The following is a 27194-nucleotide window of genomic DNA, read 5'->3' as shown; positions in this document are numbered from 1 at the left end:
GTTACTGAGTAGGGTAGTGAGTGAGCCAAGGGTCTCCAAAGTAACCGGCAGGAAGTTATGCTGCCCTTTTGGATGTGATACAGAAAACTCGTTATTAACGGGAGCCCCTAATTTGACCCTACGGTTGGGAATGTTGAAAAGGGAGCTGCATCCCGTTGAAACCGTGGTCAGCTCGCTAGGACTGCCCAGAAGCGAATATACTGCCCCATAGGCTCATGGGAAGGAAGACTGGGGTCAAGGCCTAGGGCATTTCTTTAAAAGCTGAGCACCAGGGTTCCCGGGTAGCCTATCCTGGCCCCAGAAGGAGCCCCAGAGACAGACGCCCTGGGCGTCCTTCCTTCCGGTCACCACGGGGGTTAAGTCTTGGCTTAACCTACGGATCAACGGCAGCGGTCTCCGGGGAATGATCACGGAGAAGGTCAGAAGTTAAAAAGGAAAAAGGACTGGGCATTTTTAAAAAGGGAATGCTACGTGTCTGTAGATGTGATATTTTGGGGGGTGCCGTCACGATGCTGCTCTGTGGGTTGACGCCGTGGGAAGTTCGCACCTTGTACTTTTGTGCTTTACAAGTGAGATCATTCCGGACGGTCCAACTTAAACCTTCCTCTGTCGTGTTCCCAGGACACGTCCCACGTACACCTGTCACCACCCTCACCCCGTCACGGGCGTCTCCCCCATCACACAAACGGATGACTCGAAGTCCGTTGTACGAGTGCCTCTAGAAGCCAGACTAGAGGACGTTCTGTCCCTCCTGGGGACTTCTGAGCTTCGAGGCTGATAACGTCAAGACACACGGAGCTTTCACTCCACCTGACCCCACTGTTCCATGAGCTGGAGGCTTCTCCGGCCGCTCAGAAAGCGGCTCGTACGTGGGCTTTCTGTCTACATTTCGGGGCCAAAGAACACCCGAGACTGCTCTCCCTGAGCCCAGGAACTTGGCCTTGCCTCTACCCTTTGATTCTTCCCTCCGGGACTCTTCATTCTGATGCCCTGATTCTGGACTCAGGAGGACTGTCTGTCCTTCCCAAGGCCTGTCTTGGAACAAAGACTCAGGTAACCAGGGCAAGATCACCGTAATCCTTATGAGTACAGGATCCAGTGCAATTAGATCTGAGTAAAACATGCTTGAGGGCGATGATGTAAAATATTCGAGATGAATGTTTGAAATTTTTTTAACGTTTATTATTGAGAGACCGAGCACGAGCGGGGGAGGGGCAGAGAGAGAGGGAGACACAGAATCGGAAGCAGGCTCCAGGCTCCGAGCTGTCAGCACGGAGCCCGCCGCGGGGCTCGAACTCACGGACCGTGAGATCGTGACCTGAGCCGAAGTCGGAAGCTCGACCGACTGAGCCCCCCCCGGGTGCCCCTCGAGATGAATGTTTAAAATAAAATATGCATAATTATTTTAAGTTTCTTCACTTTATTTGAAGCAAGAACATCCTAAATGATTGTACAACCTAAAACCTGTTTGGAGCGCAGTAGTATGTTGCATTTTACTCAGAACACACACCGACATAAATGACTAAACATCCGTGTGATTCTCTCAGACGGATGGCGTGTGATGCCAACACGGGTTACCTGGAGGTCGCAGAGTCGGCTCGAGTACTGACCCAGCAGCTCTCAGGAGCATGTAGCGTGAGTATCTGGGCAGAAAAAAAAAATCACACATTCATACTACATGGATTAAGAGATTCCGTTAAGGCTGAGGAGAGCATCGTATTTGGATCAATTCATTCAAAGCCTCCCCTCGTGCTAGTGAGACGTTGAGCAAAACCAGGGAAGTGCTACAGATATACACGAATGTGTTTCAGATAAAAATGAAGACAGTCAGTATCGAGACGGACATAGCTGTTCCCTCACGGTCACCATGAACTCCGCTTCGGCGTGAACAGAAACGATTCAGATCAGACATCCGTAGAAATGTGCTATCAGGTGGCCCCGGGGGATTTCCACCTGATGAAAAGGTTTCTGCAGCAACCAGGGTGTGGCAGCGTGTTCCCGAAAACAGCACCAGATGGGTCCAACTGGACGTGCTCACGCCACGTGGTACGGAGCCTAGACCTACTTCCTACGAGAATCGTTAGTCCTAACAGCCCAGATCCTCTGGGAAGCAGGACCGAAGAAGGGCGGTGAGGGATCCGCAGGGAGGATCCTGTATTTCCGGTGTGGGGTTCCCGGCCCCTCCACTCCTCACCTTCCTTGCAAACGGGGGAGGGGGACTGTGCCGCTCGCGGCTACATTCACGACGGCAGCACCAAGACGTGGCTCTGTAAGTCAGGTCTTCGTTGCCTGTTCCACGAAGCCACATCTGGCCGATTGTGGCTGACAAGCATCTCTCGGAGAGCAAACCCCGGAAAGTCTCCACTCCCAAGTACACACACTGTCCGTCGTCTCTGTGAAAGCAAAACAAGAGAACACGAACCGTTTCTTCACCGAGAAAGCGGCCGAGGTGCTAAGCCTGATTTTTCACGACATGCTCCAGTCTACTAACGAGAAACAAACAGTAACTGTTGCCTAGTTTCTCTGAGGTCAAAATCAGTTGTTTCGAAAAATGTTTTTGGTGATTTATAACTTATAAGCTGAATCTGGTGGCTTATGATCTTTTAGCTTCATTTTGTTATGAAGCTTTAGGAACCTGACGTTTAAAGTGAAGTGTGTGTGTGTGTGTGTGTGTGTGTGTGTGTGTGTAAGAGAATCCTTTATCTCATGAACGGTAATGATCCAGGAAATGTGTACCTCAAGGGAAACCCAGTGAAACCCTGGTTCTGGGTAGGACGTAGCACAAGAGAACAGCACAGCACCGCTTGGCTATGAAGAATAGAAGCTATCTTAGGGGCCCTTATACCTGAGATAGTGTTTTCATTTCTGTGTCACTTGCTGCAAATATTACCTACCTTAAAGGTTAAGGCGACCCAGGCCTAGGGCTCTGCCCCCAAATTAGGTTTTCTGACTTTGAAGTGCAGTCAATGTGCATTTCTGTAGCTCAGAGACCTCCACAGGGCAAATCCCAGGACAGTGGACGCCTTGAGGTCAGGGCTTGTTTTCAGGAAAGGCTCTAATGAAAACTTTCACACTGGTCGTGAATGTCTGAGAAAGCCCAGCTTACTAGATTTTTTTTTTTTTTTTTTTTAAGTAGTAAACCTGGATGTTTTGTTATAACTTCGAGGTAAGAAAACTCTTGAGGCTGAATCTGCGCTATACATGAAAATGCCTGTTTCCTATAATTGAACGGATAGTGCTTTCACAACTGAAATTCACTAAAACTTACCTGGCAGGTTAACCTAGTAGTCGGGTTAAGAAATACTTTAAGACCACACTGCAAAATGGGGAACTTCAATGGACTTCTTTAAATTCTCGACCTCAAAGGAAGGAAACCAACTAACCAATGATGATAACTTGGAGGAAAAAAGGGTTTAGGATCCACACCGTATCCGGAGTTAACGTAATGACTGGCGATGTGGCCCAATTAACACCAGACTCGTGGGATGCGGGCGGAGGCTCAGCGTCTAAGAGTTTTTGGTCCCTGGCACCTCCAGCCCCCGCTTCCGCCCCCGCGGCCGTCGCGGGACAGGAGCCCGGGACCCCGTGCCCCCCCGTCCCCGCCCCAGTCCCCGCCCGCTCTAGTCCTTGCGCGTCCCAGTCCCTGCGCCCGGACCCCGAGCCACCCCTGCCCTTCCCCCCGGTCCCGGCGCCCCCCGCCCGCGGCCCAGGCCCGGCCCGCCGCCGCCAGGACAAAGAAGTCGGGCGCCCTCGGGGCGGCCGCAGCCCCAAGCGGTTGGGAGCGCTCTGCCGGCGTCTCGGCCCGAAGCACCTGCGGCCGCGGACGGTTGATCCGCGTCGTCCGCACGCGAACGTACTGTTGTCCAGGCGGCTGTTTATTATCTCGGCCTCCAGGCCGCCCTGCGCCCCGAAGCCCGCGGCGGCGGCGGGGACTCGAGACCCCGGGGCGCGGGGAGGCGGGGCGGGGGCGCGGCGCCTGGGCAGCGGCGATAAGCGCGCGCTGGGCGGGCCCCGCTCCCCGCCGCCCCGCCTCCCCGCCTCCCCGCGGGCCCCGCCGGGCGGGGCGGACGCGCCACACGCACGACCAATCGGCGGCGCCGGCGACGATTCAAAAGGCCGAGGGGCCAATGGGAGCCCCCGGCGACCCGGCTGGGGGGCGGGGCCGGGGCGGGGCGCGGCGCGCGCTCGGGCGCGGGGGGAGCGGGCGCGGCGGGGCGGTGTCGTGCGCGCGGGAGCCGCCGCCGGTGCCGCTCGGCGACTGTCCCGGAGCCGTTCGTCTCCCGCAGGAGCCCGGCACAGGTGAGCGCTTCGCGCCCGCCTCTCGGCAACTCGGGGCGGGGGCGCGGCCTCGGCTTCCGCTGCGGGCGGTCGGCCGGGCCGCGGCGGAAGTGCAGCCGCGGTGGATCCGAATCGAGGACGCGTCCCTCCATTTTGGGCGCGCGGCGGCGGTGTCGGCCGGGAGGGCGGCGGTGGGGCCTCGGGTCCCTGCGTGCGGCGGCGGGGACGCGGGAGGCTGGCGGGCGGGACGGGGACACGGGGTGGGAGACGGGAGGTGCGCTGGCGGGCGGGACGCGGAACACGGGGGACACAAGGACGGGGGCGACGGGAGATGCGCCGACGGGGATGGGGGAGCCTGGCGGACAGGACGGGGGGACGGGAGGTGTGCCGGCGGGGATGGGGGAGCCTGGCGGACAGGACGGGGACACGGGGTGGGGGACGGGGGACGGGAGGTGCGCCGACCGGGATGGGGGAGCCTGGCGGGGGGGGGGTACGGGGACACGAGACACGGGGGGACGGGAGGTGCGCCGACCGGGATGGGGGAGCCTGGCGGGGGGGGGTACGGGGACACGAGACACGGGGGGACGGGAGGTGCGCCGACCGGGATGGGGGAGCCTGGCGGGACGGGGACGGGGGACACGGGGGCGACGGGAGATGCGCCGGGGGCGACGGGGGAGCCTGGCGGGCGGGACGGGGAACAGCAGGTACCGGGATGCCCTCCGGCTTGGCTGCCCCCGGCCCCGGCTCTGAGAAGGTGATGCGGGCTGCGCGCCCCTGCTCAGTACAGCTGGATGCTGTGTTCTCACCGTTTCAAGGCCTCAGAAAGAGCCCCCTGACAAGGCCCGGCGGTTGGGGGGGTGGGGACGGGAGCTGGCCGGGGAGGCCTGCACGGGGCGCGCGCACCTGCCGCCCGCACCGGAGCGGGGGTGGTTACACGGGCAACAGCTGTGAGCAGGGCCCGGTGTGTAGACCCGGCCGCGCCGCCCCGCTTAGTTGCCGAGCGCTGTCTCCGGAGGAGGGAGAAGGGTGAGCAGCAGCGTCCGGGCCTTCCCTCTGGACGTTTCTGTCACTCTGGGAGCGGTCAGGTGTTTGCCTTGGGCCCAGCTGTGCGAGGGAGGCGGTCAGCTGCCGGGTCGGGTGGGACGTGGCAGGGTGCCGAGGAGGGCGGGAGACCCTTGCAAGCACCTGCTCTGCGGTCAGCCCGCTGTCCTGTGCCAGAATGGTAGCATTTTGGGGCCGCCTTGGCAGTGAAGTTAGCAAGCACGTGGCTTGGGGACTTTGTGTTCGGTCAACAGCTTTTTTCTTTTCACACTGGAGGGAGGCCTTTCCGTGTGTGATGGCAGAGAGGCCCGTGTGTCCCGTCCTGGCCGCTCTCCTCCAGGAGGTGCTACTGGGACGGGCCTGCGGGGTCCCAGGGGTGGGAGGATGTGTGCGCAGCGCAGGTGCACAGACCTTGCTGGTTTCATCTTTGGGAGCACTTGCTGACAAGGTGGTGGTGTCCCGAGGGGGTGCTGGCCAGCCTTTTGTCTCAGCCACCAGACCCAATGTTGCTGGAAGTCCCAAATCTTAGTTGTCTTTTTTTTTTTTTTTTTTTTTTTTTTTAAATTAAGCTTAGGGACCTAACCTATCCACTGCATAGCTTAATTAGTTTAACCCGGAGTATTTAACCAGGTAACAGAAGGTCCCGGTAAATAAGTGTTCAGAAAGGTGCTGTGTCTGCTCACGGGCCTGTTTACAAACCCTCTGTTAAAAGTCGGGGGGACTGTGTGTTTCAGGTCCGTGAAGCGTTGTCGGAGACACGAATGGCATCTTTGTGTGGAAAGTGCCGGCTCTCAGCCCCGGTGGCCCACGTCAGGGAATCAGAGCCAAGGCCGGGGTCTGGTTGGGGGGGCTCCCGGGAGGGGGAGGGGCGCGAGAGAACAGAGGAGACGGCACGGCACGCTTCCTTCCTCTTTCTTGACCTAAGTGTTGAAACAGGCCGACTTGGCTGTTGTCACCTTCCTTTCTGTGCCCCTCCTCTGTGCCCCGAGATGTGCCCTGCCCCCTGCTTCCCTAGTGCCCCCCCCACTCCCCGTGAGTCCTCAGCCAGGTGTGACCCCTGTGACCTCACCCCCTAGCCCCTCTCCCCGCCCCATCCAGTGCCAGGTGATGCCATCTCGGCCGGTGCTGGGCAGAGGGCGCTGTCCCAGCTCACACGTAGCCCTGACGCCCCCTAATCACTAGTGTGTGCTGCTGGGTTCTTTCATCTGCCTGCCTGGCCGCTGTCTTTCTAAACAACCGAGGCCTGTAAAGTACCTTCTCAGGCGATTAACAGTGAAGAAATTCAGCACTTATGAAAGATTCTCCCCGGGGGCGGGCGGGGTAACGTAACCCTCTCCTTCCTGAACCCCACGGTCGGACAGCGCCCCTGGAGGAGCTGGGCCAGGGGTGTGTGTTCTTGGGCCCAGACGGCCGGGCGGGGTTGTCGAGTTGGGTGGGAGGAAGGTGACTCTGCTCAGACCAGGCCCAGCTGGTTTGGCCGGTGACACAAGGCTGGGGGTGGGGGGTACCGGGGTGACCTGGGGAACCTGCCGGTCCTGAGAGCTGGAGGCACCCTGCAGCCGGGTGAGCTCGAGGGAGGGGGGCCGACAGCTCCCGGACTGTGTGTGGTTTCCAACGAGGAACGGGGCTTCCTGGGCGGGGGCGGGTGGGGTGGGGAGTCAGGACAGTGGTGGGGGTCCGCCCGGCTGGCCGTGGGGTGACACAGATGCTCGGGATGCATTTGGGACTTTAGCTGTAAGACGAAGGCTGAATGAAAGAACCCCAAATTTGCTATTCGTCACGGATTTGGAAATAGTTCTCTCCTTGTTGGTGGGTTGTAGGAATGTTAATTGTACATCCGTGATTTTCCCAGAGGGTTGGTTTCTTAGGCTTTATTGTTTTTCATGTAGATAATGTGTTAGAAATTAAATACACTTTAAAGCCTTTGTAACACCATGCGAATTTCTCTGTTTATTTAAAGTAAGCTCCATGCCCAATGTGGGGCTTGAAGTTACAATCCGAGGTTAAGAGGCGCATGCTCTACCCACTGAGCCACACGCCCTATATGGGAATTTATAAATCAGAAAAGTCATCCTTTGTGGCCGTGCCTTGTTGTATAACAAGTGATCCGGTCACTTGGGCGCAAAAGTGTTGTGCAAAGCGCAGGCCGCGTGGTGCCTTCGTGTCCTGCTGCATCCTGCTGCTGTGGGTCCCTGGCGGGCACCACAGTGGCTCGGTGGCGTGGTCATCCTGGGTAAAGTGACTCCAGCTGATACACGCGCAGCGGAAAGAACAGCCTCTGGGGGTCCCAGCTCTGCCCGCGTTTCCGTCCTTGGGAAAACCGGTTAACACCTGCACACTTCAGGGTCGGACTCCTCCCCTCCAGAGCCCTTCCTGGTCCTAAGATCTTGACCAGTTAAGCGTTTGGGGAGGTCGTGTCTGAGTGTTCAGTCTGCGAAAGAAAGAGCCACATGAGCGTGTCCGCGGTGACGCCGGTGTTTCCTTTCCGACTTTTCAGACTGGTGTTTGAAGATGCCGAGTCGGAAGTTCGCCGACGGGGAGGTGGTACGGGGTCGCTGGCCCGGGAGCTCGCTTTACTACGAAGTTGAAATTCTGAGCCATGACAGCGGCTCCCAGCTCTACACCGTGAAGTACAAGGATGGGACGGAACTCGAGCTGAAGGAGAGTGACATCAAGGTGTGTGCCCCTCGGCTCCCCCAGAGGCGGTCACGCGGTGCGGGAAGGGCTGTGATGTGGCTGAGCTCAGGGCGGTCCGACCTGGCCCCCAGCAGGGCCACGCTTCGGCTTTGGGTCGGACGCCGGGTGCGCTCTGGGGACGCACGACTGCGCACGGCGGCCTGTCCCCGGGAGGCTCCCAGCCTCTTGGAGAAGACCTTCCATGGGTCCTCTCCCGGGGGTGGGGGGACGTTTGGCGGGCGGTGCTGTTGTGCATGGGGGTGGGAGGTGGTCCCAGTCTCAGGCTTGCAGGGGACACCTGGGCGGGTGCCGAGGCCACACAGGGAGCTCGGGATGGAGGGTGGCATGCCAACGGCTTGGGGGTGGGGGTGGGGGGGGCCACGGGGGTGGTTACCCAGAGGGCCAAGAACGTGGTGGGCGAGGAGTGGGTTAAACGGGAGCAGAACCGGAGGGGTCTGGGCTTCGCCCTGACCACCAAGGATTTAATCAGGAGAGTGACGCTGATTAGACTTAAGTCTGGCCCGGGGCTTCTCGGCGTGTCTGTGAGCGCCTGGGCTCAAAATGATCTGAAGCCCAGGTGTGGAAATCATATGTAAAGTACCAGAAAGATGGCTCTATTTTCGGATGGAGAAAAAGACATACAAAGTAAAAGCCCCAACTTTTTATTGTTAGAGTCAACAAGCCTAAAATTACTTCGTCAAAATGCTATAAAAATTCCTACACATCTGTTCTCGATTTCATTTTTTGTCACAGATCAGTAAGAAACGGTTCTTGAACCGGTGGCCTGTGGCCTGGGGGGGGCAAAGTTCTTGAAGACAGGGGCAGATAGTAACTGTTCTAGGCTTCCTGGGCCATCTTTCCGCAGCATGAGAGCGGCCCCCGGCAGGGCAGGCCGGGAGTGGGTGCACGTGGCTGTGTTCCAATAAGATTTCGTTTGTGCACACTGACATTTGAATTTCAGGGGTTCTCAGGTGTCCCAAAGTTGCATTTTCCTTCTGCTCTTGTCTGCAATCATTTAAAAAGTGTCAAGCCACGCTTCGGTCCTGGGCCACACGGACTCAGGTGGGAGAGGAAAGGGCGGGGTGCGGCGTCGCTGAGCGTAATGCACCTCGTGCCCATTTTCCAGACCTGCCTGTGCGTGTCGCCCAGAGTGAAACCGTAGGACCGAGTTTCTTGCCGTCCGTCCCGGCCCCATCACCCGTTAACCCAGCGGGCTGGCGGGAGCCCTTCTAGTCTGTGCGGTTGGAAAGCACACGGCTCGCTGGCTTAGGCGCGGTCACTCCGCGTGGCTCTGCCTTCCGGGAAGGGTCAGGCGTGGAGCAGCCGCGTGCGTCCCGCGTGTCACTGGCCGGGCCCAGCGGGCACTCAGATGGCCTGAGGCCCGGGGTGGTTTCAGAGCCGACGGTACCGGGTCTGCCTCGTGGTGAAACTGTGCCTTCTTGTCCCTCTCTAGCCCTTGACTTCCTTCAGGCAAAGGAAGAGCGGCTCAGCCTCCAGCTCTCCCTCCAGACGCCGAGGGAGTAGGTCCAGGTCCCGCTCCCGATCCCCGGGCCGACCTCCCCGAAGCTCCCGCCGATCCGCCTCTGCGTCGCACCAGGCCGACATTAAGGAGATGAGGAAGGAAGTGTTGGAAGTGAAGTTGACCCCGCTCGTGCTGGTGGGTGCACACGGCTCGCGCGGGGCCTCGGCCCTCGTCCGGGGTCGGGTCCCCAACAGGCTTCTGTGCTGTGCCGCCAGACTGCCTGCAGTGAGGGGACCTCCCGTCCAACGCGACGGCTCGGGAAGGCCACACCCTCACGCGGGGGTCGGGAAGAGTAGGAAGCACGAGGCTCTGATTACCGGTGAAAAAGAAGGTTCAATTACGAGAGTGCTGTGGTTCTAAAAAATACTGTGTTTTTTAATATCGTGGTTTTAAAAAAGAGCGGTGTTCACGTTGGAAATGGAGGAGGACTGTAGCTTGAACTGGAAAAGTTTTACGGTTTATAGATGTTCACGTATAAAATGACAGTGGGACGTCACTGGGTTCTAAAAACGTATTCTTGGTCTCTCAGTGTCATTGCCCTTGACCCTCGACCACTTCTCTCCCAAGACGGTAACTTCAAAGGAGTTGCTTTCCGAGTTGAAGCTTGGAAAGGTTGTGGTGCAAGCCTGTAGGCCCCTGTGCGGTGGCTGTCTCGGATGGCAGGCTAAATAGAAATGATTTTCTTTTTGTAAGTTTATTTATCAATTTTGAGAGAGAGAGTGAGAGAGAGAAAGAGAATCCCAAGCAGGCTCTGCACTATCGGTGGGGCTTGATCCCATGAGCCGTGAGATGGTGACCTGAGCCGAAATCCAGAACTGGACGCTTAACTGACTGAGCCACTCAGGCGCCCCTAGTAGTGATTTTTAAGAAAAATAATTGAATAAAGATGACCTTTTATTCTATTCACTTAATATTACCTCTTTACTGGGTAAAATGCACACAGACTTTTAATAACCCTAAGCAACTGGATGAAATACACACCGTTTTGAAGCTAGATTTGTAAATTTTAAAATATATTGGGAATAACCTACGTTACATTTTTGTACGTCATTTTTGTCGTATGGTATTGTTTGGCTAGACCACAGATTCTACAGGTGTGACGTCATTGTTAAAATGCCTCGTGGGTAGGCTTTTAGCCTTTTCTCTAAATTTTCACCGTGGTGAGCAGATATGCTTATACAACATCTGATGTTTCCTTCAGATAAATTTTTAAAAGTGGAACCTCCAGGCCGGCGGTAGTGCGGGTTTGAGGCCTTTAATACACGCTGCCAGATCGCTTGCGCAAGGTTTATACCACTGTCTAGCGTGTGATGCCCATTTTCTCATTCTGAGAATTACCATAATTGGCCTCTTTTTTGGCCAACGCGATTGCCAAAGAGTATCTGCCCACCGCTCTACCTCGCATTCTGAGAATTGCTTGTGAGCTCGAACGTTCCGTCCGACAGCGGCTCTCCTTACCAGGCCGGTGACGCGTGCCGCTTTCTGTCACATTTTCATTTGTAGCATTTAGTGCCCGTTACATTCTTGCAGTGTGACCTTCTTCCAGTCCTGGTGACCCGAGGGCTGCAGGCTGGCTGTGCTCCTCCCCGGCGGAGCCCGGGGCCACCGCGGAGCCGCCGCGGGAGTGAGGACGGTGTGTTGCCCGGGAAAGACCATCGCTGTGCTGCGTGTGGCTGTGACAGTCACTGCACCTTGTTGCCGTGGGTGCCTCATCGTGACCTTTCGCAGTAACTTGCCTCACTGCGTGAGCGTCCTGTCAGCTTGCACCCAGCAGAGTTCCCGCAGTACGGGGTCACGGCTGTCGCTCCGTGCCGCGGAGAGCGAGGTATTTGCCGAGCGGCTTGTTGGCACTTTGGTAAACTGAGGTACACGTTGAGCTTTCTCACCGCTCAGTCTGGCTTTGATTGGAGCTAGAATCTGACACCGCATCACTGCCGTCCTTCGCCAGTGGGCCTCCCGAGGACATGCTTGCATTTTTAACTTGCTTTTCTCCTGTTGGTTTATTAGCGTGATAACGTATCAGGGATGTGGACGGGAGCTCAGTGACAGATTTCAGCCACGTGTTGCCCGGAAGGTCTTTTGCAAGCTGATGCACTTCCCCTGTTCAGTGCAATAAATTCACTCCGCTGCCTGGTGAGGGTGCAGGTTCGCGTCCGGAGACCCACAGGCAGAGAACGTGGGGCTCAGTAGAAACCAGGCAGGGCTTCCCCAGTGCCTGCTGCTTGTTAATTTCCCCTTGGTGGCTGTTTTGGGCCAGTGAATGTCTTTCCCCCTTTTTCCTAACCAGTGAATGAACTAACTGAGTTTTACCTTATCTAACTCCTAGCAAATATTGTTAGTGTTTGCCATTGAACAATGGCATTATAACATGCAGTCTGATTGTGTTTAAAAAATGAAAGATCTTGTGTAGAAATTTATATTGTCAAATCCATTCACTTAAAGATTGGGAAATTCTAATCGATTTTAATCTTCTTCCTTTTTAACAAAAGTATGCTGAAATCCTTCAGAGTTGAAGCTGTGAAAATCTTTGTTTTATTGCTTGATTTCATAACAACATTCGGACATCATGTTCTGTTTAACGAGGTCTGATTCTTTCTTAAGTTCACGATATTCCGTCTTCTTCATTTTAGAAGCCATTTGGAAATAGCATCAGCAGATACAACGGGGAGACTGAGCACACCGAGAGGGGTGGCATGCCTCACAGACACGCTGAGGTGCGAGGTGTCCTGTTCCTCCCCCCGCCTTTTCTCTTTGTTAAAGTGACTTTCCCTCAAGAATCACATTGGAGGGGCGCCTGGGGGGGCTCTGTCGGTTGAGCGTCCGACTCTCGGTTTTAGCTCAGGTCACGATCTCACGGTTCATGAGTTCGAGCCCCGCGTCGGGCTCTGTGCTGACAGTGCGGAGCCTGCTTGGGATTCTCTGTCTCCCTCTCTGTGCCCCAACCCTGCTGTCTCTCTCACTTGCTCTCTTTCTCTCTCTCTCTCTCTCTCTGAAAATAAGTAAGTTAAAAAAAAATCACATTGAAAACCAGTGTTTTCTTACCATCTTTTCTAAAATTCTGTCCTTAAATTAAGGCTCAACATAATTTAACAAATGTATTCTTGTTAGTAGATGGCTATATTAAGATCCTGAGTTTAGTTAATGTGATGGCATTAATGATCATTACTGACCATAAGTTTATTTTTTATTTTTTTTTAATTTTTTAAGTTTATTTTTCAGAGAGAGAAAAAAAAAAAATGAATGAGCGGGGGAGGGGCAGAGAGAGAGGGAGACACAGAATGGGAAGCAGGCTCCAGACTCTGAGCTGTCAGCACAGAGCCCGGCACAGGGCTTGAACTCATGAACGGTGAGATCATGACCTGAGCCGCAGTCCCGCTGCTTAACCCACGGAGCCACCCAAGGCGCCCTGATAATTATCGACTATAAACATTTAGCGTTTTTTATTTTTCAACTAGGAAAAATTCCATGTGTCAGAGGAACGTAGTTACGTATCTGCACAGTACAGCCTGCGTCCTAGAAGAGAAGAGATAAAAGAAACGGATTCAAAGGAGGAAAACATTGTTACAACAACAAGGTCTGCATCGCCGAGAACCTCGGAAGCTCCGGCCACGCAGACCAAGGACCTGGAGTTTGGGGGAGTCCCTGGTAGGCAGCGCCCCCTGCTTGGTGTGGGGGGGGTGGGGGGGGCACGAGCCATCGTGGCAGTGGCGCCAAAGGAAAGGCCTTTCTCAGGAGGTATGTGAGGCGGCCAGGCCACAAGCCGGGTGGGGGCCCGGGCTCGCTGTTAGTAAGTGGGCGGTGATCGAAAGTAGTGACGATCTATGAGCTAGTAAAGGAAAATACTTTCGGCCGGTTCCAAGCCCCGCGCGGCTCAGTTGCTTCGTGTTTTGTAAGCAAACCCTGCGGGCTAGCGGGTCTGTGAGAGACGGTGTCCCGAGGTGCCTAGAATCTGTGCACTGCTACGTGGGAATCTGTTCTGTTAGAAACTTAGGTGTAGAGAGTGCTTTACTTTTTTAGAAAAGAGGAGGCTGATGGTTTCAGATGTTCTGATCTTCAGCTTGCCGGAATCTCAGCTTGTCTGCTCCCTAGTGGATGGAGTTGACACGTTTTGGAGCCTGGTTTCTGGGGCGGAGGTCAGCTGTCCGGTGCTGGCTAGCGGCCGATGTCCTCAGCGGCCACGGCACTCGGCCACCGGGCGCGGCAGGTGCAGCCGGGAGTCTGTGATGGCCCGTTAGAAATCGCTTTCAGCGGGTAGCCAGGCTCCAGTTCTGACTTCAGAAGTCCAAAGGGGTCTTGACAGAGCGAGATAAACTGGCCTGAAATTCAAGCCTTGTCTGCAGGCGCGCTTCTCATCATGCTGGGACTGCCCGCCTGCCTCTGCCTGTTGCTGTTGATGTGTAAACAGAAGGAGCCCAGTCTCCTGAACTTCCCGCCTCCGTTGCCGGCCTGGCAGGATTTGTGGGAAACCAGAGTGTTTGGGGTCTACGTCCTCTGGTTTTTGATGCAGGCTCTGTTCTACCTGCTGCCGGTCGGGAAGGTAAGTTTCTGCTGGTGGGGCTCGTTGTCCCGGGACCTCCTCCCTCCTCAACCGATAAGCTCCCGAGTTCCAGGGACCTCAGTCTGTATCTTTACTTTTAAGACAATTTTTTAATGTTTATTTATTTTTGAGAGAGAGGGAGAGCGAGCGTGAGCAGGGGAGGGGCAGAGAGAGAGGGAGACCCAGAATCGGAAGCAGGCTCCAGGCTCCGAGCTGTCAGCACGGAGCCCGACGCGGGGCTCGAACTCACGGACCGTGAGATCGTGACCTGAGCCACAATCGAGAGTCGGACGCTTAACCCCGGCCACCCACGTGCCCCTGGTGTTTCGTGTTTAAGATGAATTGCGACATTTCTGAATAGTTATTTTGGGGAGCAAGCTGTGGCCGCTGTTGGGCAAGTGGGGGTTTTATTCTGACTCCTCTCGTGGGAGGCGCGTGTCTGTCGAGCACCTTTGGTGCGGGTGTGCCGTGCGCGATTGCCGACAGAGACGGAGTGCTCCTCGCGCGCGAAGTGCTCCCCGTCTCTTGGAGATGAAGGATCACGTGGAACGGTGGAGGGACCGAGCGGGCGCACCTGTGTAGGTAGAGGAGCGAGAAGTACACGAGGCGGCGTCCGCGGCTGGGTGGGGCGCGGGCGCACGGGGGCCTCGCCGACCGGAGGCCGCAGGCCCCTGCTCTGCTTTCTCGGTGGTGGGGAGCGAGCGGTGGACGAGATCATAGAGGGTTTTAAGTACGCGGAGCCGGTGGTGGCGCACGCGGGGGCGGGGGCGGGTGGCCGTTCCCGCTGTCGCCGCTACCACTGGGGCGCGTGCCGGAGACATCCTGGCGGAATGGCTCCGCCGGCGAGACGCCTGCCGCTGGCCGCCGCCTTCCCTATGGGGGTCCTGTTTCTCCTCCCGCGTGTGGGAATCGACGACGACGTGTGACACGAGGCTGTTTAAAGTCTTAGGTGAAGAAAATCCTTTTCTCTTCTTTTTGAGGTGGTGGAAGGAATGCCCCTTGCTGATGGAAGAAGGCTCAAGTACAGACTCAACGGTGAGTTGTTGTTTTCACGCCAACCAGTGAGCACAGGAAGCCTGCGAGCGTCGCGCTCCGCCACCCGTGGGAGCCGGGTCCAGCCGGGCGGGGGGTGTGCGGGTGCGGGGACGGCGCCCGTCGCTTCTCCCTGGCACGCGGTTTCATTTTCCTAGTACAGTCACTGGTTGCCGTGTTTATATTTTATCGCCCTGGGTCACCGCCACGGTCTGGGGAGGCCCGTTCTGGCTTCTCGGCCACTCCTCCCCCCCCCCGCCCCAACTCCTGGCCTCTGGCGTCACTTGGCTGGGTCCACGGTGCTTTTTCTGGAAAACTGTCCCCAAAGTGTCCTGTGGCAGCTGCATCATTCCTGTCACGTCTCTGCTCAGAGGAGCCCTCGGGTCCCTTTCTCTCCTTTTTATGTATTTTTTTAGTTTTAGTTTTTAATCTTATTTTAATTGCAGGGTAGATAGCGTTCGGTGTTCCACCGGTCTCGGGTGTGCTCTGGTGACTCCACGTTCCCCTGTGTGACCCAGTGCTCTCTTTCTGTCCCCATTGTCCTGTTTATGGGCCTCCCCGACAGTCCCGGGCCAGGGGCCTTGGTTGTGGGTCCCTGGGGACCCCTGGTGCCAGGCAGGGGGCTGGCCTGCGGGAGGCTTGTCAGCTGTGAGCACCGGGCAGGTCTGTACCTCCGTCGGGTACGGCTGCCCTACTCTTAGGAGAGTTCTCCCTAAAGGGTTTTCCACTTTAACAGGACCGCGTAGACTGTCCTCCTTTCCTTGGGAATTACATTGTACATTCTCATTCTTGGCCTTTTCAATCCTATTCCTATCACTTCTTTTTTCTTTTTTATGTTTATTTTTTAGAGAGAGAGCGTGAGTGGGGGAGGGGCAGAGAGAGGGAGACAACAGAATCGGAAGCAGGCTCCAGGCTCTGAGTCATCAGTACAGATCACGGTGCGGGGCTCGAACCCACGAACCATGAGATCATGACCTGGGCCGAGGTCAGATGCTCAACCCCACCAGGCGCCCCAGTCCTGTCACTTTTTACCTTTCTAACCGTGGGTACTTTATCCTGTGGCTTATTTAGCGCCTGCTTTGTGAAGTCCTTCTGCTGGATTCTGAAAGGACAGCTGAAGATCCCGTAGATGCCTTTCGTGCCGTGTGGAAAACATCGAGCCTAGCTCAGTGCCTGACCCGTGGTGGGTGCTTAACACTCACTTGCCGCTGTCGGGCGTTTACAAACTTTTACCAGATTTGCTGCTGTTAGAACCAGGCTGCCTGCGACACCAGTGAGGCTGAGTCGGGACGGTGGCGAGGTTCTTGCCCTCTGGTCTCTTGATCTTTGTGGGTTCTTCCTGGGCGCTGATTGCCTTCTTTTGTAAAAGGTCCTGTTTTCTGTTTTCAGTCCCCTGTGAGGGACTGTGGCCCCTCCGACAGGGCGCGAGCTGGATGGCAGCCCGCTGGACCAGCTGCCCGGTCCTTCTCTTTCAGATTCCAGATTCCCCGTCTGGTTCCTCTGCCTCCGTCGTCCTCGATCTCTGTTGGTGAGATTTTACCCCTCACACAGGAAGCGCCCAGGACATCGTGAAGGGTTCATTTTAATGCACGTGGGCCACAGGGCAGGAAGCTGTTCTGTCTGCTGCCGTTTTCCTTTAACATTCATACATTTTACGAGAGTAAGCGAATGGTTGAAAAAGCTGAAGGGAAAGTTACAACCGTTCGGAGTTACCCTAGGGCCAAAACCTGGCATGCGGCGCAGGCGGGTTTAGACGGTGGCCCAGAGACCGCGCAGTGCTGCACGGGAGCCGCCGTGTTAGAGTTCGTGCGGGAGCCGCGGCCACCTCTCTTCTGTTTGCTTGTCGATCCGAGCGAGGTGGCTCTCGGGGCGCTCCCTCCGGACGCGTGACTCCTGCTTTGGCTCGCGGAAGAGGCAGGCCGGGCACACGCGAGCCCGAGCGGGGCCAGCTGGCGCGGGCCTCCCGGGCCTCACGGGCGCCGTGGAGTCGGGAGTTGCCTGTGACCCGATGGCCTGTGTGCACTGGGCTCTCTGAGGCCAGGGTCCTGGGATCTGTTCCCCGGGAGGTGGGATGTAGCTAGGATCTTCTGGAACCATTGCGGGTAAGGCGTTTCAGGTAAAAGTACACACACTGGTGTAACTGCCTAGATCGCCCCGCAGATTGTGTGTGGGGGGGGGGGGCGGGGAGGGGCACAGCTCTGTTACTGATTTGGGCCCGAAGGTTAGGATTATGTGAATTTTGAGATTCTTCTCTGCTGTTTAATAGTGAATTTCTGTGCACTTTTAGCTTTGTTTTCATGAAAAGCACACATTGATGTTTCACAGTGAAAACGAATAGCATATGAACTATTAAAATATTGGAAAACCCGGGGCACCTGGGTGGTGCAGTTGGTTAAGTGTCCGACTCTTGTCTTGACTCAGGTCATGATCTCACGGTTTTGTGGGTTCGAGCCCCACATCGGGCTCCGAGGTGGGCGCAGCGCCTGCTTGGGACCCTTTCTCCCCCTCTCTCTGGCCCTTCCCCATTCGCGCTCTGTCTCAAAATAAATAAACTTCAAAAGCAAATTAAAATACTTGACCCGTATGAGGGATCCAGCGTCTGTATTGAAGACCGGGGCGTTGCCTGCTTACCCGCTCGTGTGTTCTGAGCCCGATTCGTGCGAGTAAGCTCGGAAGCAATAATGTTGCGGTGTTTTCTCAGGGTATGGATCTTGCGAAGCCCGGGTTTCACGTGCACGTTTTCTCTTTCTCTTTAAAGGGTTCTGTGCTCTCCTCCTGACGTCCGCGGTCATAGGAGCAGCCGTCTTCTGGGGCGCAGACCTGCACTACGTGTACGGCCACTTCCTTCAGTTCGCGCTGGCCGCTGCCGCCTTCTCCCTGGGCCTGAGTGTCTACTTGGCGGTGCGGGCGGCGGGGGCACCTCCCGGTGCGCTGGCCCCCTCCAGCTCCGGTAAGCACCCCCCCCCCCACCCCCCGCCAGCTCCAGGTCACAGCCATGATGAGGAGGAAGAGATAACAGGATGGAAAAAAAATGGGAAGGAAGATACGCTTAAAGGGAAAGAATCTATTCGCTATTTTTTTCTGACTTTCCTATTCATCTCTGTTCCTTTTTCAGTCACTTGATGACAGTTTATTTTAGTAACTTTTTTATTATAGTAACTGACATTTTAGTAACTTAGCGTCACAGTTTACGACAGTTTTCTTTTTTGGTCTCATAAACATCCTTAAAACGACCCAAAATAACAGAGATTATACATTGGTTGATTCTGACCTTCAAGTATTGAAATATTTTAAAAACTCAGGTTGCTTCTTTTAAAAAATGGTGAGTCTTCGTTTTAAAAAAAGCTCCAGTTCCCTTAAAATCAGGGCACCTGGCCCTAGGGGCCTAGCTGCTTCCAGCCAGGGTGGGCACCCTCTGGCCTCCTCGGTCCTCTGCCCACGCCGGCGCCTGCCGGGCTCCCTGAGAGGCTGAATTGGGACCCTGGATGGTAGACAGCAAGGCTTATTTTAAAGCCTCACAGTTGCCGTACTTTTGGATAAGAACTTTTCCCTTTCCAGGAAATGCCATTTATGATTTCTTCATCGGCCGTGAATTGAATCCTCGGATCGGTACTTTTGACCTCAAATACTTTTGTGAATTGCGCCCTGGATTGATTGGATGGGTATGTCTTCTTTGTTTTTAAATTCAGTTCAGGAGTACAAATTAGTCTTGTGTTCAGAAAAGATTTTTAGACGACTTAAAGTGGGGGGTGGTATTTTTTAGGAATGATTACAGCTTTCCATGAGTCTGTATTTCAAGTATTGTTGTTCCCATGAGTAGAGTGCACAGGGTTAAGGTGCCCTGTTCCAGGTGATTAAAGATGGAGAGTTTGTTTCATTTTGCTTATATCGGTATATTTAGGTAGGAACGTGATCATGTAGGTGAATTCACGTGAGAAAAAATATATTTTCCCTGTTTTTAAAAAGAAAAGAAAGTGAATTCTGACCCAATCATAGACCTGTGGGAGGGTTGCAAACACAGTCAGGATTCCCTCTGGCACCTCACTCTCTCCCTGTGTCCGTATCCGCCCGGCAGATTCCCACTGTCACCGTGATAGTAGCTGAACCCCAGGCCTTCTTTCTGCCCTCCCCCCCCCCCCCCCCCGCCCCACTTCCTCCACTGTTGGCCCTTTTCTGTCCTGGGCCCCTCTCTCGACAGCCCTTCGAGCATGTGGTTGCTGTTCAGCTTTGTCTCCTGAGTCTTTCCCTGCCTCTCGTGACCGTGACATTTGCAGAGCGCCGGTCACGTGCTTTGTCAGGGGCCGTCGCGTCCTCGTGACTGGAGTGAGTGACACAGTTCTGACCGGAGTACCGGGGAGGCGACCGGGGGTCCTTCCCGGAGTGCCGCTCCCGGGTTCGTGGTGTTGGCGTCACCCCTGCAGGTCGCCGTTGTTGCTACGGGTCTGGGCGGCGCCCTGAGGTCGCACCTGCCCCTTTTCTTGTAGGTGGTGGTGAACCTGGCGATGCTTCTGGCTGAGATGAGGCTGCAGAACCGAGCTGCCCCGTCCTTAGCGATGACTCTGGTTAACAGTTTCCAGCTCTTGTATGTGGTGGACGCGCTCTGGAACGAGGTAAGTCGTCTTAGGGGCAGAGGCCCTCGGGTCTGGCGGCGTTGAGTGTGGGCGAGCGGCCTCCGACACGGGGTGAGGAGGGCTGCTGGGAGGAGGCGGGGCACCCGTCCACGCGGCGTGGGGAGCGTGTGCGTCATCTGCTCCTTGACGCGAAGTATTTAAGATCTGTGCGTGTGTCCGGTTCCTATAAATAAATCCTAATTTCCTAATTACCGTGTCAAACGAACGTGGACAGATAGATCAGCACGGAGTTAGGGTCCTGCTCTTTGGATCGTCAGGCGGCAGCCGGTTCTTAAATAGCGAAGGTGTTTTGGTGGTGGTGCTTCGGAACGTACAGAATAGCTCCCGTCGGATGCATCTTAAATGAGGAGTCTTGATGACCAGGGAAACGGGTGTAAGTAAAGCTGAGCTCCTAACACGTGCCCTTACTGGCACATGGAGACGTCATTGGTGTTTTTGGGGCACCTGGGTGGCTCAGCCGGTTGAGCGTCCGGCTTCGCTCAGGTCATGATCTCGTGGTTCGTGAGTTCGAGCCCCGCGTCGGGCTCTGTGCTGACCGCTCAGAGTCTGGAGCCTGCTTCAGATTCTGTTTCCATCTCTCTGCCCCTCCCCTGCTCATGCTCTGTCTCTTTCTCTCTTTCAAATGTAAAACGTTAAAAACAAAGTCTGATCAGTGTTTTCTAGTTCTTGAAGACTGGCTTATATTTTCCTAATCTTTGTTTCAATATATTCCCTTTAAAAAATCATGTATTCCTCAGGCCTGTTTTACAGTCACTTTATCAATTTCCTGTTACCTTTGTAACCTGTGCCTCCAGGTTTCAAGTTGAGTTTTCTTCCGGTTTTAAAAACAAAATCAGGGTCGCCTGGTGGCTCAGTCGGTTAAGCATCCACCTCTTGATTTCGGCTCAGGTCATGATCTCACAGTTCGTGAGTTCAAGCCCCACGTCAGGATATGTGCAGACAGCGTGGAGCCTGCTTGAGATTCTCTCTCCCGCTCTTTCTCTGCCCCGCCTTCTAAGTAAACTTAAAAAAGTAAAAACAAAACTGGCCTCCCTACATCACCACGTCCGAGTCAGTCTTCACGACAGTGTGTTGACCTCTCGAGTCGGAGGCTTGGCTGCTGCACCGGGTCACGGAGTCGCTCAGGGTGACTCGGAAAGCGTCATGTTGCTATTTCCGTAATCTGCCTCTTGTTCGGTCACTCAGGGCCTTTCGAGGTAAATAAACCTCAGCTACGAGTAGCCGGGGTACGGATTTTGTCAAGCTCCTGGCTCTGCGCTCTGAGAACTGCAGGCCCGTGGGGCACCTGCCGCTGGGGCCTCAGAAGGTTCCAGGTGCACCCCAGAGGACTTGCGGGTGGGCGTCCTCCTCTGTGGCGCAGTCGGCGGCTCCCAGGGGGCCGGCACCTTCCGTCTCAGGAGCCCGGTGATGCTTCACTGTTGCTTGAGTGTCACAGAGATGTCTCTTTACACTCCTTTCTGGTGGCGTTTCAGCGATGAGCAATTCTTCTAGCTTGCTGTCACGCGGTGGGAGTCACCGTGGCCCTCGCTAGAAATTCACGTGTTCCAGAGATTTCGCTGAACGGTGACTTCCGTTGATTTCTGTGAAGGCGGTTTGTCGCAGGTCCTGGGGGTCGAGCACCGGAGTTGGGGGTGGTTTTCCCCGTGTGTCATCAGTGCCCCAGCTCTGCGGACAAAGGGGCTTGACTTGATGATTTTCGCGGGCATCTGGCTGTGGCCGGGCAGTGAGGCTGACTCCCCTTCTTGTTAGTTGGTTGACCTGAGGGAACGGAGGACGGTAATTAGATAGAAGTGACTTCCCTCCGCCTGCAAGGCTGTCCTAGGAGCGCCTGACCGGGCAGTGGCTGCCCGACAGCTCGTCCTCCTGTCCTGTGCACCAGGCTGATGGCTCCCGGGAGATCGGAGGGCAGGTCCTGAGAGCCTGTGTGCACGGGGATCGTGCACGGGGATCGGTGCTCTTGAGTGTGGCCTGAGGGCCCGGAGGTTGTGACTTCGGTTTTCCGTTCCATGGTCCATTTGCCTGCTTTCTGGAAGAAAGGGGTCTTTGGAGTTCCCACCTTTTCCTTTCATCGGGCCTCGGACCCCTCAGTGGAGCTTGCTCCCTGCTTTTCTGCGTCAGCCGCGTGGCCCGAGGTTGGAGGCGGTTGGACATTCCCTCGGGCCGGGCCTTCTGAGTTTGACCTCGGTGGCGTCTCCGATCTGGAGTCCGGCCTGCAGGTGTCTGGGCCCAGCGGTGATCTGGCGGCTTGCGCGTGCGGGTCAAACCCTGTGCCTGCATCGTCAGCGGAGGGGGAAGCAGGGGCATCCCGTGTTGTGATCAGAAGGGAGACGGGTGCACGCGGGGTTGATACGGGGCAGCCGGCGGTGTCGTCATTCCTCCGGCAAACGCCGAAAATGCTGACTGTGTAGCGCGCCAGCCGTGCGCCGCGTGCTGGGGTGACGGTGACGAGCTGGAGACCTGGGGTCCCTGTCAGAGTGAGGACTTGGCACGCCCACTGTGAGCAGGTGCGGCATCCGACAAGCGCCTCGTCTGAGGGGCCCAGGGGAGGCCGCTGGGGGGTGACTGGGGAGCCGGAGGCCGAGGTCGGAGAACGGCCCGGGTGAAGGTGGGAAGCGTGAGAGGCGTTTTGGACACGTGTCATTTCCAGATCGTGGGATGAGAGGGTACCGCGAGTGGAGATGAAGGCGGCAAAGTGACCTGGTGAGGGACACGGGCCCAGGAACCAGAACCCCTCTTCCCCCCGCCTTTTTTTTTTTTTATGTTTGTTTTAGAGAGAGAGAGAGTGCCAGCAGGGGAGGGGCAGAGAGAGGGGGAGACAGAATCCGAAGCGGGCTCCAGGCTCTGAGCAAGCTGTCAGTGCAGAGCCTGACACGGGGCTCGAACCCACAAACCGTGAGACCGTGACCTGAGCGGAAAGTCAGATGCTTGACCACCTGAGCCCCTGGCGCCCCTCCCCTCTCTTATAACTTGCAGCTGCTGTGCCCTCCCAGAGCCCTGCGTCCGTTTGTGAACCGGTGCTTTGTTTGAACACTTGGAACACAGAATTTTCATTCCCCAAGTGTTTTGTTGTTGTTGAGAAAGTGTGCGAGTAGTGGAGGGGCCGGGGGGGGGGGGGGTGGAGAGGGAGGGGGGGAATCCCAAGCAGGCTCCTCGCTGTCAGCACAGAGCCTGATGCAGGGCTTGATCCCACGACCCTGGGATCATGACCTGAGCCGACATCAAGAGTCAACCGACTGAGCCACCCAGGCGGCCCCCGCCCCCCTCCCCAAACGTTCTTAAAATTTGCCTTTCCCTCTCTTTCCTAACAGGAAGCACTGTTGACAACCATGGACATCACCCACGACGGGTTTGGGTTCATGCTGGCGTTCGGAGACCTAGCGTGGGTTCCCTTCATCTACAGCTTCCAAGCCTTTTATCTGGTCGGCCACCCAAATGAAGTGTCTTGGCCGATGGCCTCTCTCATCATCGCCCTGAAACGTGAGTGCCGACCTCTGTCTCTGTGGATTAAATGTCGCGCACGGAGTCTCTTGGGCTCTCGTTCGGGCCTATTCACAACGCGCCCTCGGAGAGGGACGTGATCAGCTCGGGTGTGGAGTAAGCGGTTTGATGAGTCATTTGAAAAGACGCCTGCCTTGCAGAGGGAACGGGTGCTTCGTTCCTGGGGTGGTTTTTCTTTGCAGCGGCTGCTCCTTCTGGTGGGCGTCTTGAAAAGTAGGAAGTCTGGCCCTGCTGTGCCAGCCCGGCCTGCCCTCAGGCGCGGGGCGAGGCATACGAGCACAAGTGGCGGGCCCGCCGCCCACTGCGGCCATGTCGAAGGCGGTCGGGACTGGTCTCGGGGGAGTAGCGGTCCGAGTGGCCTCGGTGGGGGAGGGTGCTCGATCTGAAGTGTAAACTGTAGCGGGTAAAGTGGGATTAAAGTGGGATCGGGGGGGGGGGGGGGGGACATGCGGAAGCGGGGGAGGGCAGCCTGGCCGGAGCCGAGGAGCATCGCGGGTGGTCGTGGCTGAGTGTCACAGCAGCGGCTCTTCTGTGACGTGTTTGGTAAATGCCTCCAGCGGGGGCGGGGCAGGAAAATTAGCGCGAACTCCAAATATAGGGACTTTTGCTGCTCTGATTGGCGTCCCGGGGAGAAGAGGGGATTTAAGGCGAGGGTTAAAATTAAGGTTCGGTTTCAACATGGGTTCGGCTCCTGCTGACCACGCCTGCGTATCACTCGAGGCGGCCCGCGTAGTTTACAGGTCAGCGACAGACGGGGAGTCGTCCCTTCCCACGCTGTGGGGGACTGACACAGACTCGAGGGCTCATGGCCAGCGGTCGTTGGTCAGGGCCTCTCAATCTGACGCTCTGAAATCTGGACGAGAGCAGTCGGCCTGCAGGGGGATCCCGTGTGTGCGTGTACGTGCAGGTTCTCGTCCTGCTTCGGGTCCAGGCGGCGTCCGTGTTCTGGCTCGTGGGTGTGACAGCAGCAGTGAGCCCCAGTACTGCTGTGCTTCTCACCGGGGCCGGATTAGCGTTCGTCTGTGGGTGGCACCGTATCGGTTGGTTTTGTGTCCCCCGGTGGATGAGGAAAGCGGTACAGTAGTGACATTTCAGGATACTCCTCTCTTGATGTCCTGAGGTGACGGGTTTGAGTTTTTAAAAAATGTTTATTTGTTTTGAGAGAGAGCATGGGAGCAGGGGAGGGGCAGAGAGAGAGGATCCCAAGCAGGCTCCACAGTGTCCGCGCAGAGCCTGACACGGGGCTCGATCCCGCAAACCGTGACATCGCGACCTGAGCCAAGATCAGGAGTCAGACACTTAATCGACTGAGCCCCCCGGGCGCCCCTTTAATTGTTCTGAAGAGAGCAGAGTATTCTCTACTTTGGAAGTTTCATCAAAGCACAGAATTCCTAAGTGGAATCACTGATGCTTTTAAGTATTAGATTGTGTCTAAATTGTTAACGTGAGATTTTAAAAACATTACAGTTTGTGGATATGTGATCTTCCGAGGTGCAAATTCTCAGAAAAACGCATTCCGGAAAAATCCCGCTGATCCAAAGCTTGCACGTAAGTACGGGTTTATATTTATGATGTTTACGTTACATAAAGATTTTACGCCCGTCTGTCTAGAGGTGATTATAAACGTCTTTTTACTTTCACCTAGATTTGAAAACCATTCACACTTCGACGGGAAAAGACCTTCTGGTTTCTGGATGGTGGGGCTTTGTTCGCCACCCCAATTACTTGGGTGACCTCCTCATGGCCCTGGCGTGGTCCCTCCCCTGTGGTGAGCGCGGCGGGCAGAGTCGGGGAGGGGGGGGGCCCTGGGGAATCTGGCGGTTCACCTGGGCGGGGGGGGCTGGGGGAGTGTCGCGTAGGGATCGGAAACGTCACTGACGCTTGTGCCGTGACCCAGGTTTCGGTCACGCTCTGCCGTACTTCTACGTCGCCTACTTCACCGTGCTGCTGGTGCACCGGGAGGCCCGCGACGAGCGCCACTGCCGCAGGCGGTACGGCCTGGCGTGGGAGCAGTACTGCCGGCGGGTGCCCTACCGTATCCTGCCCCGCGTGTACTAGCCGCCCACGCGCCTGCCCCGCGGCTTCCCCGGGAAACCGAGAGAAGGCTCCGGAGCGAATCTTCATCTGTCGCACCGACGGGGTCTTTTCTTTCTGAGTCCGGACCGGGGGGCCCGGTGGTCTTTTAACGCAGCCACGCCTGCGGCCACTCGGTCCTGACGCCGGACGGAGGACAAGGGGGATCGTTGGGATTTGCTTTGTGCCGGGAGACGGGCCGTCCTTGAAGATGCACTGAGACAATCCCGGTGACGTCTGTGGGTCTCCAGGACTTTCCAGCTGTGACTGTTTCGTTCTGTCCTCGTGTTTCTTAAGTGACACCAGCCGCCCCGTGGAGCCTCGTCCACGTCTCGTGAAGAGAACTCGCGTCCGCTTGCTTTTGAAGCAAATCATTCGTGGGCGACGGGATTCGAAAGAGGACTCGGGTCCCGTGTCCGCTGCCGTGAGCGGGGACGGGGCCGTTCGCAGGGGCAGATGAAGGGAGACCCTCAGCAGTTCGCTTACCCTCCGCTTCTGGAACTGCGCCGGAAAGTGTAAGTACACAGATTTTATGTAATATATGGGGACTGCAGATCTCTCTGTACAGTATTTTGAATGTGAAATAAGCGTTAGGACTAAGGATCTTTTTAACGAAAACGTTTGCAGTATTTTAAATTAAATTTTATAAAGTAATACCTGTCGATTAAAAATTGTGAAACCATTAGAATTCACTTAACGTTGTCTAAAAGATGCTGGTAAGACCCAGGGGGGGTGTCTTCCTTAACCCAAAGCTGGCGGATTTGGCTTTGCTACCTCACGCGCAGGTGTCCGTTTTGCCTTTATAAACTGTTGCAGATAGAAAAAAAAATAGAATATATATTTTTGGAGTCACAGCACTATTTAAACATTTTTACACAGATTGGTTTTTGAAAACTTGCCATTTCAGGCTAATATTTTTGTACGTTTTTGACTTTTTTAAGATAAAACCGTGATTTTGCTACGGGTGAGGCCACGCCGTTTATACTGTGTAGCTCGTACATCCGTTGTCTTCACCAACGCTCCTCCCCGTAACGGGAGGCGGCGCTCCTCTTTAGAAGCCTGTTGATCTACAGATAACTGAAGGGAAGAGTCTATTTTGTTTAGTCACTGGTCCGTTTTAGTTTTATTTTTGTTTAATGGAGGTGCGCGGGGCAGCCGTAGCTGTGAAGTTCTAGCCGATGTAGTCTCCTAATTAATTGTCCTGCAACGGACCAGTAGCAGATTCACTAAAACATTGTATTTAAATTGTTCTCGGGATCTTAACTGTGGGGGATCGAACGGAGCGTCTGGGGCGTCGATGCATCTTGTAGACGAGACACAGGTCCGCGGCGTTGTCCTGCGTTGCCGTGGGCGCCGCGTGTGACTTTGCTCCGTGAACGTGATGGTGACGTTGGCGGCCTCTGGCACCCTCGCCCGCACCCCGTGGTCTTCGTGTCTTCCGCGCTGATGGAAGCAAGCAGCTTTTCTTACGCTTTTCTCCTGCGTCGGAAAGCGCGTCCCATCGTGTCCTCGAGTCACCAGCGAAGCTTCGGGGGAGGAAGGAGGAGGTCTAGTTCTTTCTCTGGTAATGTGAAAAGAGCCTTTACCAACATAGTGCTGCAGTTTCTGGATATCAGCTATGATTTGTTTTTAGTTGTTTTTGACATGTTTGACAAGTTTTATAATGAAGTTTGAAGTTGGAAATAAAGTTGAAAATAAAAAAGATGCTGGCCTTTGCGCCTCAGAGCCTCTTCCTTGTGCCTGTGACTCTGGGATCATTGGGGCCCACGCGGGAGCCCGTAGGTGACCACCGCCCACCCTGCCTGCATCGTGGCTCTCAGAAGGTTGGAGAGGGGAGGGGTCTGTGCGTTTAGTCCCGGTTGTTTGCGAAGAGAGAAACGGCCGCGCCATTCAGACCCCGTCACAC

At 55.8% G+C, this 27194-nt stretch overlaps 1 protein-coding gene and 1 long non-coding RNA gene across 5 annotated transcripts; one reads left to right on the top strand and one right to left on the bottom strand.

Annotated features, from left to right (window-relative positions):
• Nucleotides 1-1654: 1654 nt before the first annotated feature.
• Nucleotides 1655-5303, bottom strand: LOC122235967. 4 transcript variants are annotated; one of them, XR_006214139.1, is made up of 3 exons: nucleotides 4987-5303; nucleotides 3269-3359; nucleotides 1655-2393 (listed from the first exon to the last, which is right to left on the bottom strand). It is a non-coding gene; the product is annotated as an uncharacterized LOC122235967 (long non-coding RNA). The 4 variants fall into 4 exon arrangements; XR_006214138.1 differs by lacking the exon at nucleotides 4987-5303 and adding an exon at nucleotides 3858-3967; XR_006214140.1 differs by lacking the exon at nucleotides 4987-5303 and adding an exon at nucleotides 3812-3853.
• LBR (lamin B receptor) lies at nucleotides 4214-27013 on the top strand. Its single transcript, XM_042976695.1, has 14 exons — nucleotides 4214-4299; nucleotides 7817-7995; nucleotides 9449-9652; nucleotides 12148-12231; nucleotides 12973-13162; nucleotides 13858-14054; nucleotides 15035-15089; nucleotides 17845-18036; nucleotides 18645-18748; nucleotides 19571-19696; nucleotides 23026-23194; nucleotides 24683-24763; nucleotides 24861-24983; nucleotides 25113-27013. The coding sequence occupies exons 2-14, from the start codon at nucleotides 7831-7833 to the stop codon at nucleotides 25271-25273; spliced, it is 1851 nt and encodes a 616-aa protein (XP_042832629.1). The 5' UTR covers nucleotides 4214-4299; nucleotides 7817-7830; the 3' UTR covers nucleotides 25274-27013.
• Nucleotides 27014-27194: the final 181 nt, after the last annotated feature.

The sequence above is a fragment of the Panthera tigris genome, chromosome F3, assembly GCF_018350195.1.
Source record: "Panthera tigris isolate Pti1 chromosome F3, P.tigris_Pti1_mat1.1, whole genome shotgun sequence".
Classification (NCBI taxonomy): Eukaryota; Metazoa; Chordata; class Mammalia; order Carnivora; family Felidae; genus Panthera; species Panthera tigris.
This window is presented reverse-complemented; position numbering and strand designations above follow the sequence as displayed.

Excerpts from the sequence above, each read along its gene's own strand:
- LBR (XM_042976695.1), top strand. The coding sequence starts at position 7,831 with ATGCCGAGTCGGAAGTTCGCCGACGGGGAGGTGGTACGGGGTCGCTGG. Across the intron at positions 15,090-17,844 it reads GCTCAAGTACAGACTCAACG|GGTTCTGTGCTCTCCTCCTG; the intron begins GTGAGTTGTTGT and ends TTCTCTTTAAAG. Across the intron at positions 18,037-18,644 it reads GCTGGCCCCCTCCAGCTCCG|GAAATGCCATTTATGATTTC; the intron begins GTAAGCACCCCC and ends TTCCCTTTCCAG.